The sequence below is a fragment of the Brassica oleracea genome, chromosome C8 (genome assembly GCF_000695525.1).
Source record: "Brassica oleracea var. oleracea cultivar TO1000 chromosome C8, BOL, whole genome shotgun sequence".
NCBI lineage: Eukaryota > Viridiplantae > Streptophyta > Magnoliopsida > Brassicales > Brassicaceae > Brassica > Brassica oleracea.
Window position 1 is genome coordinate 35,101,593 of NC_027755.1, and position 17,663 is coordinate 35,119,255.

Here is a 17,663-nt window from a genome sequence, read left to right on the forward strand (position 1 = left end):
GTTATCATGCATAACACATAGACAACCACCAAGTAAGACCTCAGTGACTATTTTAAGATGATTTTCTAGTTGTATGTGATTCTATCACTACAACTAACTTTTTTCAAGTTTGTTATTATTTAATTTACTACATTAAAATCTACAGCTCACGTAATTGTTATTTAACATTAACATTGATTCAATTATTTATGCATATTTATAAATAACATGTTATATATCATCAATTTTGTAAAAAACTTTTTCAGTATCACGCAAAACACATGGACAATCACCAAGTAAGACAAACCTCTTTGACTATCTTAAGTTAATTTTTCTGGTTGTATGTGATTTAATCACTACTATTTGCTTATTGAGGAATTTTCAGGTTTATTGCATTTTCGTACCATTATTCATGTTTACTACTATTAAGAAATATTTTCAAAAATAATTTTTTTACTAAATAGCAAAAGACTCTTGTACCATTGTTATATATATATATAATAAATAATTATTTAAATAAATAAAAGAATAATTTTTTATGTTTTCGAATTATATCTTTTCAAATTCGAATTTTTTTATAATTCTTTTTGATTTTTTTTTCGATTTTTTCTTTTCAAATTGGTTTTTGAAAATCGAAAATTATTTCTAAAACTATTTGTAATTTTTATATATATATATTTTATAAATATTTAAATATTTATTAGAGCATCCGCATATATTTATTAGAGCATCCGCATCCGCATCCATCACATTTCTTTGTAAGTCTCTCTTAAGTTAATTAATAAAATAAAGGTAAAAGTAGGTGAGAGAAGGAAAAGCAAGAGGAGAGATAGAAAGTCAAATGTTCGCAGAGAAACGTAAAAGAAAAATGGAGGTACTCAACTGAAAGGTGTTTATTTATAATTGGTCTTGAGCTTTTATATAAATGTTAATTAAAAATGTAAATTATATAAATATAATACAGGGAAGAAACTGTTGCGAGAGATGACACCGCTGCCCTTGCTCTTAGAATCTTGAATTTCACGTTTCAAAAATCATATTCCACTATAGATTAGTTAACTCTAGGATTATAAATGTATTTTATCTATATATTATTAAAACTGAAGTACCTTTTGGTACTGTTTGGAAACTTAGATACTAGATTAAATGAAAGTTGTTTGGAAAAAAGGATAGCAAATTAAATATTTTTTTTATTTACATATTTAGTCACTGTATTTATTTCTCATTTACAGATTCTGTCATTTGGAAACTTGGATAGCAGATTAAATGAGAATTATTAGGAAACACAGATAGTAGATTAAATATTTTGTTTTATTTACACATTTAGCCATTGCATTTCTTTCAATAATTCATAAAAACCTACTGTAAAAAATTAAATCATTTTTAAATAAATAAACAAAAAATAAATAGGTTAATATATGAATATTACAATTACATCAAATTGCATCAAGTTATAAAATTATAAATATAATATTACGTACAGATAAAAAATTATTATCAAACATATATATTATAATATAATATATTCTACTCTAAATATATTTTACAAAACACAAAAATATAAATGGACATTTTATAAAAAATGGTTTATAAATTTACGTTGAACGCAAGTTAAATCCAACACCAGCGCGGAGGCGCGGGTCAAGATCTAGTCTTTCATTAAAAGTGAAAATCAAAGTTGTTAGTGTAAACATGAAAAATTGTACTATTAATATGGTATTTTTGGTAATTTCCATGGTTTATTTTCCAAGTTTGTTATTATTTATTTACTTCATTACAATAATTTGTTAACATTAGTTTAATATTCGTTTAATAATATTGATATTAGGCATTTTATTGGACATCGATGTTGGATGTGTATTGGGCTTGGTTGATCAGTTTTAAAATAGGTTGATGTTGGATGTGTATTGGGCTTGGTTGATCAGTTTTAAAATAGGTTCTAATCCTATATACAAGTATACAACTAGGTGAATATCCGCTGCGGCACAAAAAAATATAATTTTTTTAATTACTTACAATGATTTCATGATATAACTATTAATGATTTTATATTCTCTTCGTGTAAATAAACAAAAAATTTAGCTTTATGTTAAATATGTTTTATAATTTATGTTGTTGGTTTTGTTATTTATTTTCTTGGCAAAACGATTAATAGCATTTGGAAATTGGTTTGTCTTTATTTTAGAGTTGAAATACGCTTTCTTTTAAGCTTGTTATATTAAGAGTTTCAGAAAATTAAATTATTAAACTAGCTCTATTTGTTATCTTCAGTTATGTTGTTTATTGCTTACCTTTCGTTCGTCCTTTGTCCACCCTTTTTGTTGTCTATTCTTAACCAGTTTTATAGCTCTTTTTTTTTTTTTTAATACGACCAGTTTTATATCTCAGTTGATGTAGTATTTATGTTCCCTCCATTAACGACTTTGGCTAGACCCACGATCTTCATTGAAAAAATTAAAGAGAACAAGACAACATATGCATCAACGACATGTATTGCTTCTCTATAATCTAAACGCAATTCAAGGATAAGAAAATAAGATTAAAACCCAAGGGGAATCCACATTTTAAGCATGCAAAGAACATAATATATCAGGAGAAATAAGTGGAAAAACTGCAACAGTCTGAAATAACAAACAACACAACCGATCACATACAAATGTATCAGGAGATTGAACATATATATTGTAGGAACGCAAATTTTACAATAGGACGAACTGAATAATTGTAAAGTTTTTGCATAAATAAATCGATAAATAATATGAAAACATATAAAAGAATTTGGAAAGAAAAACAAGTTTGCAGGAGCGCACACTATGTACTTAATTATGTAAACATGTGACGGTTGCATGGCATTTCAAAATCACAGGATACAACTGCATATATTTCTATCTCCCATCACTGAAGAATAAAACCTTTAGAACCTAATTATGTGTTGTATTTTGAGACACAAAACAACTAAAAATAAATATTTTATCTTATTCAAGTCGATTTCTCTTATGAAATGGGGGTGACTTTCTTTTTATAGTTTCAAATCCAACGTAGGGATCCAAGAAATAAAGAGAGATGGAGAATTTATTCTCCACTTAATTATTTGGAAATGCATTAAGGATTTTATGTTACAAAATCAAATTGATATTGCATTTAAACTATCCCTTAATTATATGAGATACTAGGGGTTTGCCCGAGATTTTTATTCTACTTTCTAAATCTTGTTACTTTTATTTGAATATAATATATAAATATATATTGGAATTGGTTTTAAAATAAGTTGATATAAAAATTTAAAACTTTCTTTATGAAGTGTTTTCTGCCTAATACAGTTCAACAATTCAAATGTTAGAACTGTTTGTTGTGTGTTTTATTATATAATTTTTATAAAATTATTTTATTTAAATTATGAGATGAGAGTATGAGTTAGAAATTAATTATACGCATGCAATCTTGTTGAGTGCACCCTCTATTAACCAATTTTCTACTTGGTTTATTTCAAATTAAATATATCTGGTCTAGCTAAATTATATAGCATGCAATCTTGGTTTGATATAAATATTAATCTTTTTATCAGTTTGACCCCAAAAAATTTTCCTAGCTTGATTATTACATAGAAAAATTGTTAACATGATTTTAGTTAAACCTATAATTAAAAATTATAAACTCGACACTCGTGATGAATCTCTTGACCTCTTTCTCTTAACTGTAATTATTATGCATATGGAATGAAACCATAAGCAACGTCTGGTTATACTTTTTGTGATGGGTGTGTGATAATTCTGTAAAAATACAGGAAATGAAAAAAAAATAACCTTAGTAATGGTATGGATACGGTGGTGGAAGGAGAAGTTTCACATTAACTGTATTAAAAAAGTGAAAGGGGATGCATAATCATGATAATTAAAGCAACCAAAACCATCATAATTAACTTTTTTTTCTTTTTGGGTTCGGAAGGTATCCAATACTATTGTAATTAAACAAAGGTTGATTGCTTCTTCATTTTCTGGGTTTGCGTTTAAGTCTTCCTTAAATTCTATGCAATCTAATGGACTGATCTGAGATCTTGATTCTCCAGGTTGCTCTGTATGTTGGTGGTCTTTATGTTTGTGGAAAGGTTGGAGATTTTCAATTATCTTCTGATTTGCCTCCATAGTTTTGAATTCTTATCATTATATGAATTTGTTTAAAAAACTTGCAGATTGGATGGGAATCTGTAATAAAAAAGGGATTAGACACACAAGAACTGTTCTTCCACAAAAATTTTCTGTATTATAACCCTCTCGTTCTGATAGTAAGTCTTTGTCTTATCAGTAAGTCAGAACCCTTAACATGTCTTGTTTCCTCTAATATATATTCTATTACGTTTAGACAATTATGGTTTGGCTCTGTGGTGTTAACTTGTGGGTGTTTTCTCAGACCGGGGTCGATTATGCATCAATATTTTATCTAGGACCAGATCATCTTAGTCACAAAGAGATATGGAAGGTACTACAATTCTTAGTTAGGACCATCTTTATCCTTTTTTCATGCATTTCTGAAAATCTGCGTGTGTCATAGTGTGCTAGGTGGATGATACACGATAATATTGACTAGCATGACTGCGTATATGTATTTATACTCGCATGGAGATGTATCATTGGCTGCATCTCAACCAGTGTAATAGATGCATCTTCTCTTATTTTAGAGAGCTTTTTGATTCATTTTTGTTCATAGAGTTTGATATGTTATTAAAAAAATTTCAGATTGTTTTGTATCTCTCTCGCTACTACTTGCTATGGAATTTTTGAGGCATTCTCCTCTCTATATGTTTTGAATGTAGTTTATAAACAACAACAAAGCTTTTGTGTAGGTTTTTATGTCGTATGGTCCATCAACAGATCAGTGAGTTATCTAACCTCTTCCTTAACACTAAGGTATCCATTTCAGAGCCAGTAAATCTGATGATAAGTGTCATTGCAGGTAGTTATTGTTGCATGAAGAAAAAGAAGATGGATTTAGGAGAATTAACATAATTCTCATAAGACTAGGAATCTCCAATATGAGTATACATTTAAGGCATCCTCGAAGACGTTTAAGCATCCAATTAAAAGGAGAGAAGAGCAATAAGAAATGGACAGAAACCAAGACAATTAGCAATTAGAAAGAGTGTTTTATTGCTTTGCCTTGTGATATTTATAGTTTGTTCTTGAGAAACCTATTGGTAGTGAATAAAGGGAAGGATAAGTTTTGGTATCAAATTTATTCAAGTTTCTATAGCACAAAGTTGATCAAAAGAAGGCTGACAAGGATCAAGTAAGAAGCCTGTTGGGAACATGTTTATGTGTGTTAAAACCAAAAATTTGAACTAATAGGTTTGAAATAGGTATTACAAAAACGCAATTTTTTTTTTCTAAAACATGTTAAAATTATAACAAAAAAAATTGTTTAAAAATGTGTTAACATTTTATTTATTTATTAAAAACAGAAAACGTGTTAAAAAGAAAGAACACATGTTTTAATATTTACATTTAGTAATACTCAAGGCAGTAGTAATATTTCCTTCTTCATAGTAATATTTTTGCAAATTACAACAATTTTTAGTAATACCACATCAAAAAATTACATTTATTAGTAATACCAATCAATTTAGATAATTTTAGATTGTATATAACACTTTGGCAGAAAAAATTAAAATAAATATGTATTTTCTGTAATTCATCTTATTATAGCATTCCCATCAAGATGTTAGTATGGAAGTATAAGGATGTTTTCTATGGAAATGAAAAGTTTTTTATTAACATGAAAAAATAAGAGTATTTTATGTCAATTTGACAAATAAACACATATATAGACATATAATCACGTAATATATGAGATACATCTTCTAAAAATAAATGCTAAGACGAAAATTAACGTTCTTAGAAACATGCATAATACATAGTAATTCAAGGTATTTTAAAGTAGTTCAAGGTAGTTCACAATAGTACCTAATAGTTCATATTAAACATAGTAGTACAAAATAGTTCCTATTAGTTCTTTGACATCTTAATCACGTAAGCGTCTACGTGGTTGACAACATGTCCTTTCAAGATTGTTCAAGGTAGATCTACGCCGGTAAAAGTAAATGAGTATCTCAAGCTTCTCCTTTCTCTTCGTCACATGTTGATTTACTCTATTATATCAGCGATTCACTTGATAATTTTGAAGGTAACTGAATTACACTAGTGACTTTGTCATCTTGTTTTAAAACATCTCTTTGTGTTATTAATAAATGTTCAAACAACTTAAGAAATATTAAAGATATCATGACTAATTTGATATCTAAAGACATATATATAGAAATATAATTTCAAAATATATAAACTATATCTGCTATAAATATATAATAAGCCGAAAATATAAAGTTCTTACAAATATGCATAATACATAGTAGTTCAAGGTAGTATAAAGTAATTTAAGGTAGTTCTATTAGTCCTAATAATCCACAATACATTATTAAATCTTCACAGCTTATATAAAATACTATATAAAATATAATATCAAATCTTCAAATTTATATAAAATACTACATATCCTTCGTTTCATGAAGAATATAATTTTTATAGTTTTTACAAATATTAAAAATTATCTAAATGCATTCATGCTCTTAATAAATACATTGTTTAATTAATTTTTTTAAGAAATATAAATTTATAAAATATTTGTGAATAATTTTAAAGTCAAAATAGATATAACTGAATTTGCATTATATAATAATATTATTTATATAACAATAAAAGAGTCAAAATTATTTTTTTATAAAACAAAGAGAATATTATTCATAAGTTATATAGATCTTTAATTCAATTATAAATATATAATAGGAAAATATATGAAATATTATTTTAAATTTTAAAACTTTTAAGTTTAAACAAAAATATTATATATAAGTATTTTATTAAATTTATTTTTTATTAATTTTTGATTAAAATATTATTGAAATACATATTTTATGAAATGGTATTTTTGAAATGTTTTTAAAATAATTTTATATAAATAATTTTGAAATTAATTGTTGATTAAAATACGAAATATCTTATTTTAAATTTGATCACTTTTATATAAATGAGATAAATCTCATTTTAAAAAATTTAGTTTAAATATGTACTCTATAAATTTATTTTTGAAATTAACTGATGATTAAAATAATATTGAAAAAAATTATTTTGTTATTTTAATTTTTATAAAATATTATGTTAAGATAAACATAAATTTTTTATATATTTATTAATCATTAATAATTAAAACACAAATTTGGAGAAAAAATTGGAAAAAAAATCTGGTCATAAGGAAAAATAGGGTGGATTGTAGTATTTGAAAAAGATAAAAAAGAATAGTAATGGTGGATCCTAGTATTTGAAAATAAATCACAAAAAAAAATAATAGTAATAGAAGAAAGTGGGATCCGCAAGCTATTAAAATAATATAAAAAGAAGAAAAAGTGGGGTCTGCGAGCTGTCTTAATAATAAAAAAAAAAGAGAAGGTGGGATCCACATGTTTGATGAAAACTAATATAAAAATAAAGGCTAATAAGGGAAGGGGGAAAAGGAAGGGATAGTTAGAAAATAGGTGGGGTAGTTAGAATGAATTTTTTGTGAATGGAGCAAATTAGAGTACTTTCCCTTTGATGGTGTCTTACGAAGAAGACGGTGAAATTAGGCGTCGAAGGAGGAGATTAGCTGGTGGGCCAAAATAATACGAAGCCCATCAAAATAAACAAAAACAAACCGCAACAAAGCCCACAAAATAACAAACCGCAACGAAGCCCGAAATCTATAAGAGAGGATGCTGACGTTTCGTAAAATGCCCCTAGCTCCCTGATGACGTGGACGCAGAAGGAGAGACTCAAACCAACTTTATTGTATAAGATGTTGTTGACTTTTCCAACACCAAAATTCAAAAGAATTTAGTTCAAAGAAAAACTAATCTTTTGATCTATTGGCCTATTGGCTATTTTCCAAAATCTGAAACTCGAGTCCGGTCCATATATCTCTCTTATTCATTTTATATTACAAAGTAAGATATTTCACAAATATTATTTTAAGCTTTATAAAAAATCTATTTTGAATCTTCATTTCTTAGTCAAACCAAGTCTGATTTTGACATGTGTTCACACTATTTTAATAGTGTTAAACATCCGTTTCCAACATATATTTCCTCAAAGAGCAAAATTAGTGAACTATACCGGTGGATAAGTGGAAGCATCTTATTTAGAACCTAAGGTGGATGAGCATCACAATTGAAACTGTTTGCTAAAATCCATTGATGATGTCTTGTAGAGCTGAGCATTTTATCCGATACCCGAACCCGTATTCAAACCTGGTCCAAAAAATCTGAATCAAAGTTTGGACTGAAGTAGCAAAATACCCGAACGAGTATTGAATTAGGAGAAATTGGATATCCAAATCCAAACGGGTAATATCTGAACCCGAATAGATATACGAAGATAATCGAACATATGTATATAATCCTATATTTCTAGTTTACTTCTCTCATTTTATTCAAAATATTTATATTAATAGTGCACATTGCTCAAAATTAGATAATATACATATAATAGATTAAGACCCGCGCTTTACGCGAGATGAACATTATATATACGAATAATTTTTACATATTATTATTTCTTTTGTTTTAATTTACGTATGTATTACGTATATAATTAAATTAGATTAAGCATATAATCAAAACAATACCTCTTGTTTATTTACAATAACTGTTTTGGTAAATAAATCAAAACAATCATTTTATTTATTTTATATGGTATATAACTAAATTACAATGATATTGACATATATATATAGTATATTTTTAATATAAATATTTATTATTGAAACTTCTTACTCATATGATTTTATTGACATTGGTATATTTGTGGAGCAAAAAATTTAAACCATTAATCACAAAATTTTCAATGTGAGATTTTTTCAACGCAAATTTCAAAATTAAAATATTAAGGTCTCAATCCTTTTTCGATGCAAATTCTGAAACTTATGTATTTTTCTATGTCAAATAGTTTAATTTAAAAGATATATATATATGTCTATTAGATGAGACTTCATATTCATACGATTTTATAATAATTTGTATCTTGTTATATAAGAAAAAAGTTAAGCCTTTGATCACAACATGTTTGTGGGACTTTTAAATTTTTTAGTAATTTTTAGTTCTTTAAAAGAATTCAAAATATAACATATAAGAAAAATATAATTTTTATTATATGGTTAATATGATTATTTTATTTCTTTTAATAATATATTAAAAAAAGAAGGATGATACAAAATTATTATCAAATATTTATTATTAGTAATCATTAATTGTCATATATATGTTAATCATATTAGGTAATTACATAGCTTTTATTTAATGAAATAACTGAGAATATTATTTTGTACAATACTAATCAATTTGATAGTAAATTCAATAAAAAGATAATATATGTTTAGATTGACCAACCTAATTTTCTAAGGATTTTAAAAATTATCCTAGTGATGACACGTGACTACAAAAAGAATTTGTAATGTTTCTCAATTAATATATATGAGATTTATGGACAAAATCATTTGCTACTCAATTAAAATATAAATGAGATTATTGTTTCGTGCATTAACAAAAGTTGCATCCAAAATTTCAAAACAACAACTAAATTAGTGTTTTTTCTATTTTAAAGTGTTATCTCCAGACCTATTAATTACTAATCTATTAAAAATTAGAAAACCAATTAAGTTAAAAGTATATTTTAAATACAAAAATATTAAAAATAAATAATTCAATTATTTTTCTCCAAAATCTAAATATCCGAACTCGATCCGAAATATATGATTCCAATCATAAAATACTTGAACCCGGCCCGCAGTATAGAACGGTTTCTATACCTCTATACCAAAATACCTAAAAACCTAAAATATCCGATCCGAACCCTGACGGGTATCCGAACGATCAACCCTATTGTCTTGTAATTGCGGTGCGGCCAACTTTTCAAGTTAAACAAAAGCAGTTATGAATTTACAAAAAAAAACAAAAAAAAGTTGTGAAATAAACTCAATTTAATTGTTCAAAGAAAGCAGCAACCAATCGAAGCTTCATCCTCTTCCTTTTTACAACACAAATAATGGTTTAATATATAGTTGAAATTTTAAACTTTACTAGTAACATCCAATACATAAACCAAACGGATTTGCACTCAGTCCCATTTGATGGATGTAGGGAAATTTGCCTCTATGTAAGCAAAAATCTAAAATACACTAACTAACTAAAAACACCCTTTCTCTCTTACTTTCTATTCATATCTCTTTCTACTATTTCTCTAAAAAATCTAATTTCACTTTTTTTTTTGTTATTTGGCAAATACGCCCTTTGATGTACAGCATTCATGTTTGGTCGTTTGGGAATTTGAGTTCTATAAATATCATTACTGGAAAAATCAGTACGAGAGAGTTTTTTCTTAGCCATTATATTTTTTTCTATTCAGTTGTTTCCACGAGACAACTATGCTTTAAGAAAATATATACTCCCTATGTACCATTTTAAGCGGTGTTTAAAATTTTTACACAAAGATTAAGAAAATACAAATTTCTATGCAATTTATCTTGGTTACATAAAATTGCATTAACTAAAATCAGTCTTACTAATAAGAAAAACATGTAGTATTTTGTAATTGGTTACAAATTTCAATTGACATTAAATTTTATCTAGAAATGTGAGAACATCACTTATTATGAAACAAAATAAAAATGCTTAAACACCACTTAAAATAGTACGGGAGAGTAACTATTTAAAAAACTTTACTAAGTTTTTTTTTTTTTTTTTTGTAAAATTTGATGAGCACCTTTGTCATCGTTGATTGGAATTTCACCATGCAATTATAAGCTTTTGCTTTTAGATTATGTTTTTACTAGTTGTCTTCAAGATGTACTCTCTTCACTTATTAAAAAAATGTACGTACTCTCTTCAAAATTATTAAACAATTCAAACCTTCCAAGCTTCCTTTTTCTAACACACAACAAATTCGCGTGAAAACTCATTTTTATCCAGTTTTCGAGAATTAGTAGAACTTTTGTCCTCTTACAATCTTTTTCTCAAATAACTTGATTCGCTCCTATAATAACAGATATATGCGTGGTAGAACTTTATTTCTTTTGTTATATACTATAATGAGAATTTACCAATTTATATATACAAAGCCTCGTAAAGGAAAACAAAATCAAAAGTCGAGGCACATGACCAGAGTAATAACAAAGGCGACAGTAGGTTGAATCTCTCTTAGCTGCTAACTAATCCGTAATTTTACATAAATTTGACCTTCTCGATTACGACCATGTAAAAGGGCAAACAACAATCGAGAATAACCACCGGCTTTGACAACTTGTCAAACATTGATTTGACCTTCTCGATTGCCTTCATCACGTCGAATCTTCTGACCATGGTTCGCTACCTCATTTTACTGTGAAGTTAGTAGTTTTTATTATTGAGATTCGTTCGGAAATGCCTTGCCGTCGGAAATCAAGGAGATTCCATGAACGTTGTGTTCCTTTTAGAATTTCCATTTCAGAACTTCTTGCAGTAGATCACACAATGAAAAAGAAGATCGTGAAGCATCTCCATGAAAGACGCTCTATTCTCGTGCATGGTCTGAAACTAGTATCTTATTATATAAAACTAAAACGTTCAACATAAGTGTGAGTGCCAAATTATAACTCAGAAAATTATGACATCTATCAATTAATCGATGAGATTATAACATGTCTAACCTATTTAAATTTACAATTTTTGTTTAAGTAATTTTTTCAATTTATAAAAATAAAATAGTAAATAAAACAGAAAATTGATTTCAAATATTCTTAAAACATGTTTTTCTCCAAAGTAGTCTTAGGGAATAAAAACTAAAAGAAAAAACTATTTAATAGATTTGTCCTATTAAAAATGGTAATTGGGTTATAATTGACCAGATTATTGCATGTATCAACTATGTTACTCCCTTTGTACCATTTTAAGTGGTGTTTAAGATTTTTACGCAAAGATTAAGAAAATACAAATTTCTATGCAATTTATCTGGGTTACATAAAATTGCCTTAAATAAAATCAGTCTAACCAATAAGAAAAACATGTAGTAATTTGTCATTGGTTACAAATTTCAACTGACATTAAATTTTATTTAGAAATGTGAGAACATCACTTATTATGAAACAAAAGAAAAATGCTTAAACACCACTTAAAATGGTACGGAGGGGGTATAACTTAACGATTTTCGTTAAGCCAACTTTTGACATATTTTAAATATTAAAAGTTGATAACTTCATTAATAAAATAAATACATCACAAGCAACAATATCCATAAATATGTTATTTGAATATCAAATATTTAAAATATAATTTTATTTTTTGACAAATATATTTATGGATATTGTTGCTTGTGATGTATTTAAAATATAAATTAAGTATTGGATAAATAAATTATATAAAATAAAATATATTTTTTGTATAACAAAGCAATTTCAAATAATTAACAGCGGGGCTTAAGTTATGTCTCTGAAAAAATATTTAAATGAATTATAATTTCAAAATGTGTAATATTTTATCTAAATATTAAAATTTTAAAATAATTTTAATATATAACTTAATTTTGATATAATTATAAGATATATCTTATTGTATAATACACGTAATTTCAATTTATTAATAGCGGTTTAAATTAGATCTTTATTAGTATTAATAACACGAGTTATAGTTACATAAATTATAATTTCAAGATCTAAATTTACAACATTATTTTTAACATATATTTTTATCCGTTGGTCCTAATCTAGTTATATATTACCTTGGATTCCTTGCATCCTTCTCTCACTCAAACAATGGCAGCAATGATAGTTGACTTTCAAAACTGCTCCATCTTCATTCTCCTCTGCTTCTTCCCATTTCTCTGTTACTCCGTCTTCTTCTTCTTCAAGAAGACAAATGACTTGGGTCCGAGCCCTCCCTCTTTGCCGATCATCGGCCATCTTCACCATTTTCTCTCAGTTCTACCCCACAAGGCTTTTCAGAAAATCTCGACCAAGTATGGACCTCTCCTCCATCTCCACATTTGCAGTTTTCCCATAGTCCTTGTTTCTTCTCCCACAATGGCCCACGAGATATTCACGACACACGACTTAAACATCTCGTCTCGCAACACACCTGCCATCGACGAGTCTCTCCTGTTTGGACCTTCCGGCTTCACGGTAGCTCCTTATGGAGACTACGTTAAGTTCATAAAGAAGCTTCTTGCGACGAAGCTTCTTCGACCGCGGGCAATCGAGAAGTCACGAGGTGTCCGTGCAGAGGAGCTAAAGCAATTTTATCTTAAACTGCACGATAAGGCGTTGAAGAAAGAAAGCATTGAGATTGGTAAGGAAACGATGAAGTTCACTAACAACATGATCTGCAGGATGAGCATTGGGAGGAGTTTTTCAGAGGAGAACGGTGAGGTAGAGACTCTGAGGGAATTGATTATCAAATCGTTTGCCTTATCGAAGCAGATTCTGTTTGTAAACGTATTACGTAGGCCACTGGAGATGCTTGGACTAATGTCACTGTTTAAGAAAGATATAATGGATGTTTCAAGAGGGTTTGATGAGTTGTTGGAGAGGGTTCTTGCGGAGCATGAAGAGAAACGGGAGGAGGATCAAGATATGGACATGATGGATTTGCTGTTGGAAGCTTGTCGAGACGAAAACGCAGAGTATAAAATCACTAGGAACCAGATCAAGTCATTGTTCGTGGTAAAACTAATATCATCAGAAACTATAACCGTTTTTTATATACTAAAAAAATAGAAATTTCTTAGGATTAAGATAGTCTTTTTAGTTTATTTTCACAAAAAACAGTTTTCAAAAAAAAAATTACCAAAATTTTTTTATCAAAGGATAAATATACATTTATACTCTAAAGTTAATTAATATATACTTAAGATTTAGAGTTAAAGGCTTAGGTTTTGAGGTGGAGTTTCAAATTAAAAAGAAATAAAAATTACCAATTTCAAAATAAAAAAAATCTATTTTGGTAAATGTTTTTTTTTAGAACTATTTTGATCACAAAATTTTAAACAAGACTATTTGAGAGAATTGCCCTTAGAAAAATGTGTAATGTGTTAAATGCTAATACTTATAACTGCAGGAAATTTTTTTGGGAGGCACAGACACCTCGGCACACACAACGCAGTGGACAATGGCGGAGCTCGTTAACAACCCATACATTCTTGGGAGATTAAGAGACGAAATTGATCTCGTTGTAGGGAAAGAAAGATTGATTCAAGAAACAGATCTACCAAACCTCCCTTATTTGCAAGCAGTGGTTAAGGAAGGGCTACGCTTGCACCCACCGGCACCTTTACTGGTTAGAATGTTCGACACAAAATGTGTGATCAAAGATTTCTTCAAAGTACCGGAAAAAACAACACTTGTTGTTAATGTTTATGGTGTGATGAGGGATCCAGATTCTTGGGAAGATCCTAATGAGTTCAAGCCAGAGAGGTTTCTAACTTCAAAGCAAGAAGAAGAGAAAGTATTGAAGTACCTTCCTTTTGCAGCTGGAAGAAGGGGATGTCCTGCAACAAATGTAGGCTATATCTTTGTAGGAATCTCAATTGGAATGATGGTGCAATGCTTTGACTGGAGTATCAAAGATAAGGTTAGTATGAAAGAGGTCTATGCAGGAATGAGTCTTTCCATGGCTCATCCCCCAAAGTGCACTCCAGTTTCTCGACTCAGCCTTTAATGTGCAGAGCCCGAGCTTATGATCTCGAAGATCGGGCTATGGTTCATCTTCTTCACTACATTACTGTTCTTTTATATCATGTTTGCCGTTTGTATTTGAAAGTCGAACATACAAAATAAATAGATTTTCGTTCTTTTTTTTCTTAAAAAACATCCAAATAGACATTTGCCAATTAGTTATTATCAGAGCACATATCTCCGACCAGAGTATTGTTCCTCGCTACAAGAAAACAGCGTAATTCTGACGGACATTCTGACGGAAAATGAGATCCTCGGAATATTCCGATGAATTTCCGAGGAAATTTCGAGGAAACCCAAAATTTGGGTTTCCGACGAATTTCCGAGGAATATACCGATGACATACCGAGGAAATCATATTCCTCGGAAAACACCGACGAATATCCGAGGATATATTATAGCCGTTGGAGGATTTTAAAAATTTGCCCTCTTTAATACATTAAGAAAAGATGTTCACAGGGGCCAGAAAGACTCGGTCATAGGAACTTAGACCACCTACGCGCTGGTAAACGAAAACCACCTCGACCGGATCAGAGTGAAACAACAATGTCGAAATCAGGCCGCCCCTTGCCTTGAAAGAATTCACACGCGGCCACCTGCTTTCCCAAAAGAAGGGGAGATCCGCTGCTTACTGCTCACGGAAACATCCGACCTATACTATAGTCAAGTTGTCCGCCTATCTTTCTTCTTTCTTTTTCTTCTATTCACATCAGATTTTATACTTTCACCAATTCAAGGTGAAAAGGGGGAAAGAAGAGAGCTTTGGGATTCGCTCACTTCTGAATTTGGAGTTATCGAGATTCTCAATGTGGGGAGGCGTTCCTCGGGAATGGCGGTTCTCAGACAAGGGAATCGTTCCTCTCTAAATCAAAATTGGCTAGAATGTTTCTTATCAATAGAGCTTTAACGTCTGCGCATAGAATCGCTTTTTTTGCTCGATAAAGTCCGTTCCTCACAGCAGGACCAGTGTAAACAGGTTCTAGGTCAAGCGATCCTATAGGCAAGTTTGAAAGTCGTTACCCCCCCAATTAAATAGTATTCCACAGAAATTGTTAGTTATTCTCCTGCATTAGATATTTTCTAGCAATCTTAAGGTTAAGGCGAGCAATCTGTAGGTATTCCTCCGCTGCCCTTTATAGCAGGGGATTCCAGTCGAGGCTTCCCCTTTCGAATGATTCAGTGCTCTCTTCAACCGGCGAGTTTAGCCTTGTCAGTGCTCTCAGAAACCAGATCAATTAGGTCTGTGGATCGGCTCACTTTCCCAATCGAAATGAAGGGCTGGCAGTCACTCATTGACAGCTTCTTGGAAGTCAAAGGGAATCCCCAAATACCGGACAGGAAGCTTTGCAAGTGCAACCAATGAGATGGCATGTGGAGCATTCAACAAATGGTGAGATTATACATCCTTCAGACAAGCATTTCCAATCAAAGTATCCCGACTTTGCGTATGAGAGAAGAAATGTCTACCTTGGATTATGTACTGATGGTTTTAGTCCGTTTGGCAAGAGTGGAAGACAGTATTCTCTATGGCCCGTCATTCTTACACCATACAACCTCCCTCCAAACTTGTGCTTGCGACGAGAGTTTTTGTTTCTCTCCATTCTCGTTCCCGGACCAGAGCATCCTAAGAGATCACTTGATGTGTTTCTTCAGCCACTAATATATGAGTTGCAACAACTATGGGCTCAAACATACGATGTTTCGTGCAAAGAAAACTTTTAGATGCGGGCAGTACTTATGTGGACAATAAGTGATTTTTCAGCATATGATATGTTGTCTGGATGGACAACGCATGGAAGGCTATCATGTCCATATTTTCAAGATAACACTGATGCTTTCCAACTAAAGCACGGAAGGAAAACGTGTTGGTTTGACTGTCACAGGAGATTCCTACCACCTGATCATCCATATCGTAGGAGTAGGAATTTTTTTACGAAGAACAAGAGGGTGTTTGACAGTCCACCTCCGGAAATTTGTGGGGCAGATTTGTCGACACAACTAAGAGATTTTGGTGCAGAAAAGACGCCAGACGTCGGTGGACATGAGCGTTTTCCGGTAGATGCTGTTGGAGAACTACATAAGTGGCACAAAAAAAGTATTTTCTGGGATCTGCCATACTGGGAGGATCATCTGCTAAGGCATAATTTAGATGTCATGCATATTGAGAAGAACTTTTTTGACAATCTCATGAACACAATCCTTAACGTTCAAGGTAAAACAAAGGATAATTTGAAGTCAAGACTGGATTTAGTCGATATATGTGCTCGTTCAGAACTTCATGTTGATGAGAATGGTAGGGCTCCTTTTCCCATATACCGACTTGATGCAGAGGGAAAATGCGTTCTTTGATTGGATTTCAAACGATGTGGAGTTTCTAGACGGTTACGCATCTAATTTGCGTAACTGTATCGACAGAAAGGAAGGAAAGTTTATCGGCTTGAAGAGTCATGATTGCCATGTAATGATGCAGCGCCTCCTTTCGTTTGCCTTCAAGGAACTATTACCATGGAATGTTCATGAAGAAATTGCAGAGATTAGTGCTTTCTTCTGCGATTTATGCACGAGATCAGTGACTCTTGAAGGTATTAAAAATTTGAAGACTAACATAGCCGTGATTCAGTGCAACCTTGAGAAGATATTTTCTCCCTCATTTTTTGATGTTATGGAGCATCTTGTTATTCACCTGGCAAGAGAATTGGAACTTGGTGGTCCTGTGCAGTATAGATGGATGTATTTGTATGAGCGGTATATGTACCATTTGAAGAAGATGGTGAAAAATTATAGTAGGGTGGAAGGTTCTATAATCGCACAGATGATAAATTCAGAAACTTCAAACTTTGCCGAGTTCTACTTTCCAGCAGAAGTGCAAACCAAAAACAGAAGACCTGCTCGACATGATGATAGAG

General features: G+C 30.3%; 1 protein-coding gene and 1 long non-coding RNA gene across 6 annotated transcripts; both read left to right on the plus strand.

Moving 5' to 3' along the window:
- Positions 1-3,918: 3,918 nt before the first annotated feature.
- Positions 3,919-5,215, plus strand: LOC106310598. 5 transcript variants are annotated; one of them, XR_001263819.1, is made up of 5 exons: positions 3,919-3,953; positions 4,046-4,084; positions 4,169-4,626; positions 4,790-4,851; positions 4,930-5,215. It is a non-coding gene; the product is annotated as an uncharacterized LOC106310598 (long non-coding RNA). The 5 variants fall into 5 exon arrangements; XR_001263822.1 differs by having other exon boundaries at positions 4,169-4,455; XR_001263821.1 differs by lacking the exon at positions 4,930-5,215 and having other exon boundaries at positions 4,713-4,797.
- A 7,625-nt stretch (positions 5,216-12,840) lies between these two features.
- LOC106310214 (cytochrome P450 705A20-like) lies at positions 12,841-14,819 on the plus strand. Its single transcript, XM_013747446.1, has 2 exons — positions 12,841-13,746; positions 14,141-14,819. The coding sequence occupies exons 1-2, from the start codon at positions 12,841-12,843 to the stop codon at positions 14,738-14,740; spliced, it is 1,506 nt and encodes a 501-aa protein (XP_013602900.1). The 3' UTR covers positions 14,741-14,819.
- The last annotated feature ends 2,844 nt before the right edge of the window (positions 14,820-17,663 follow it).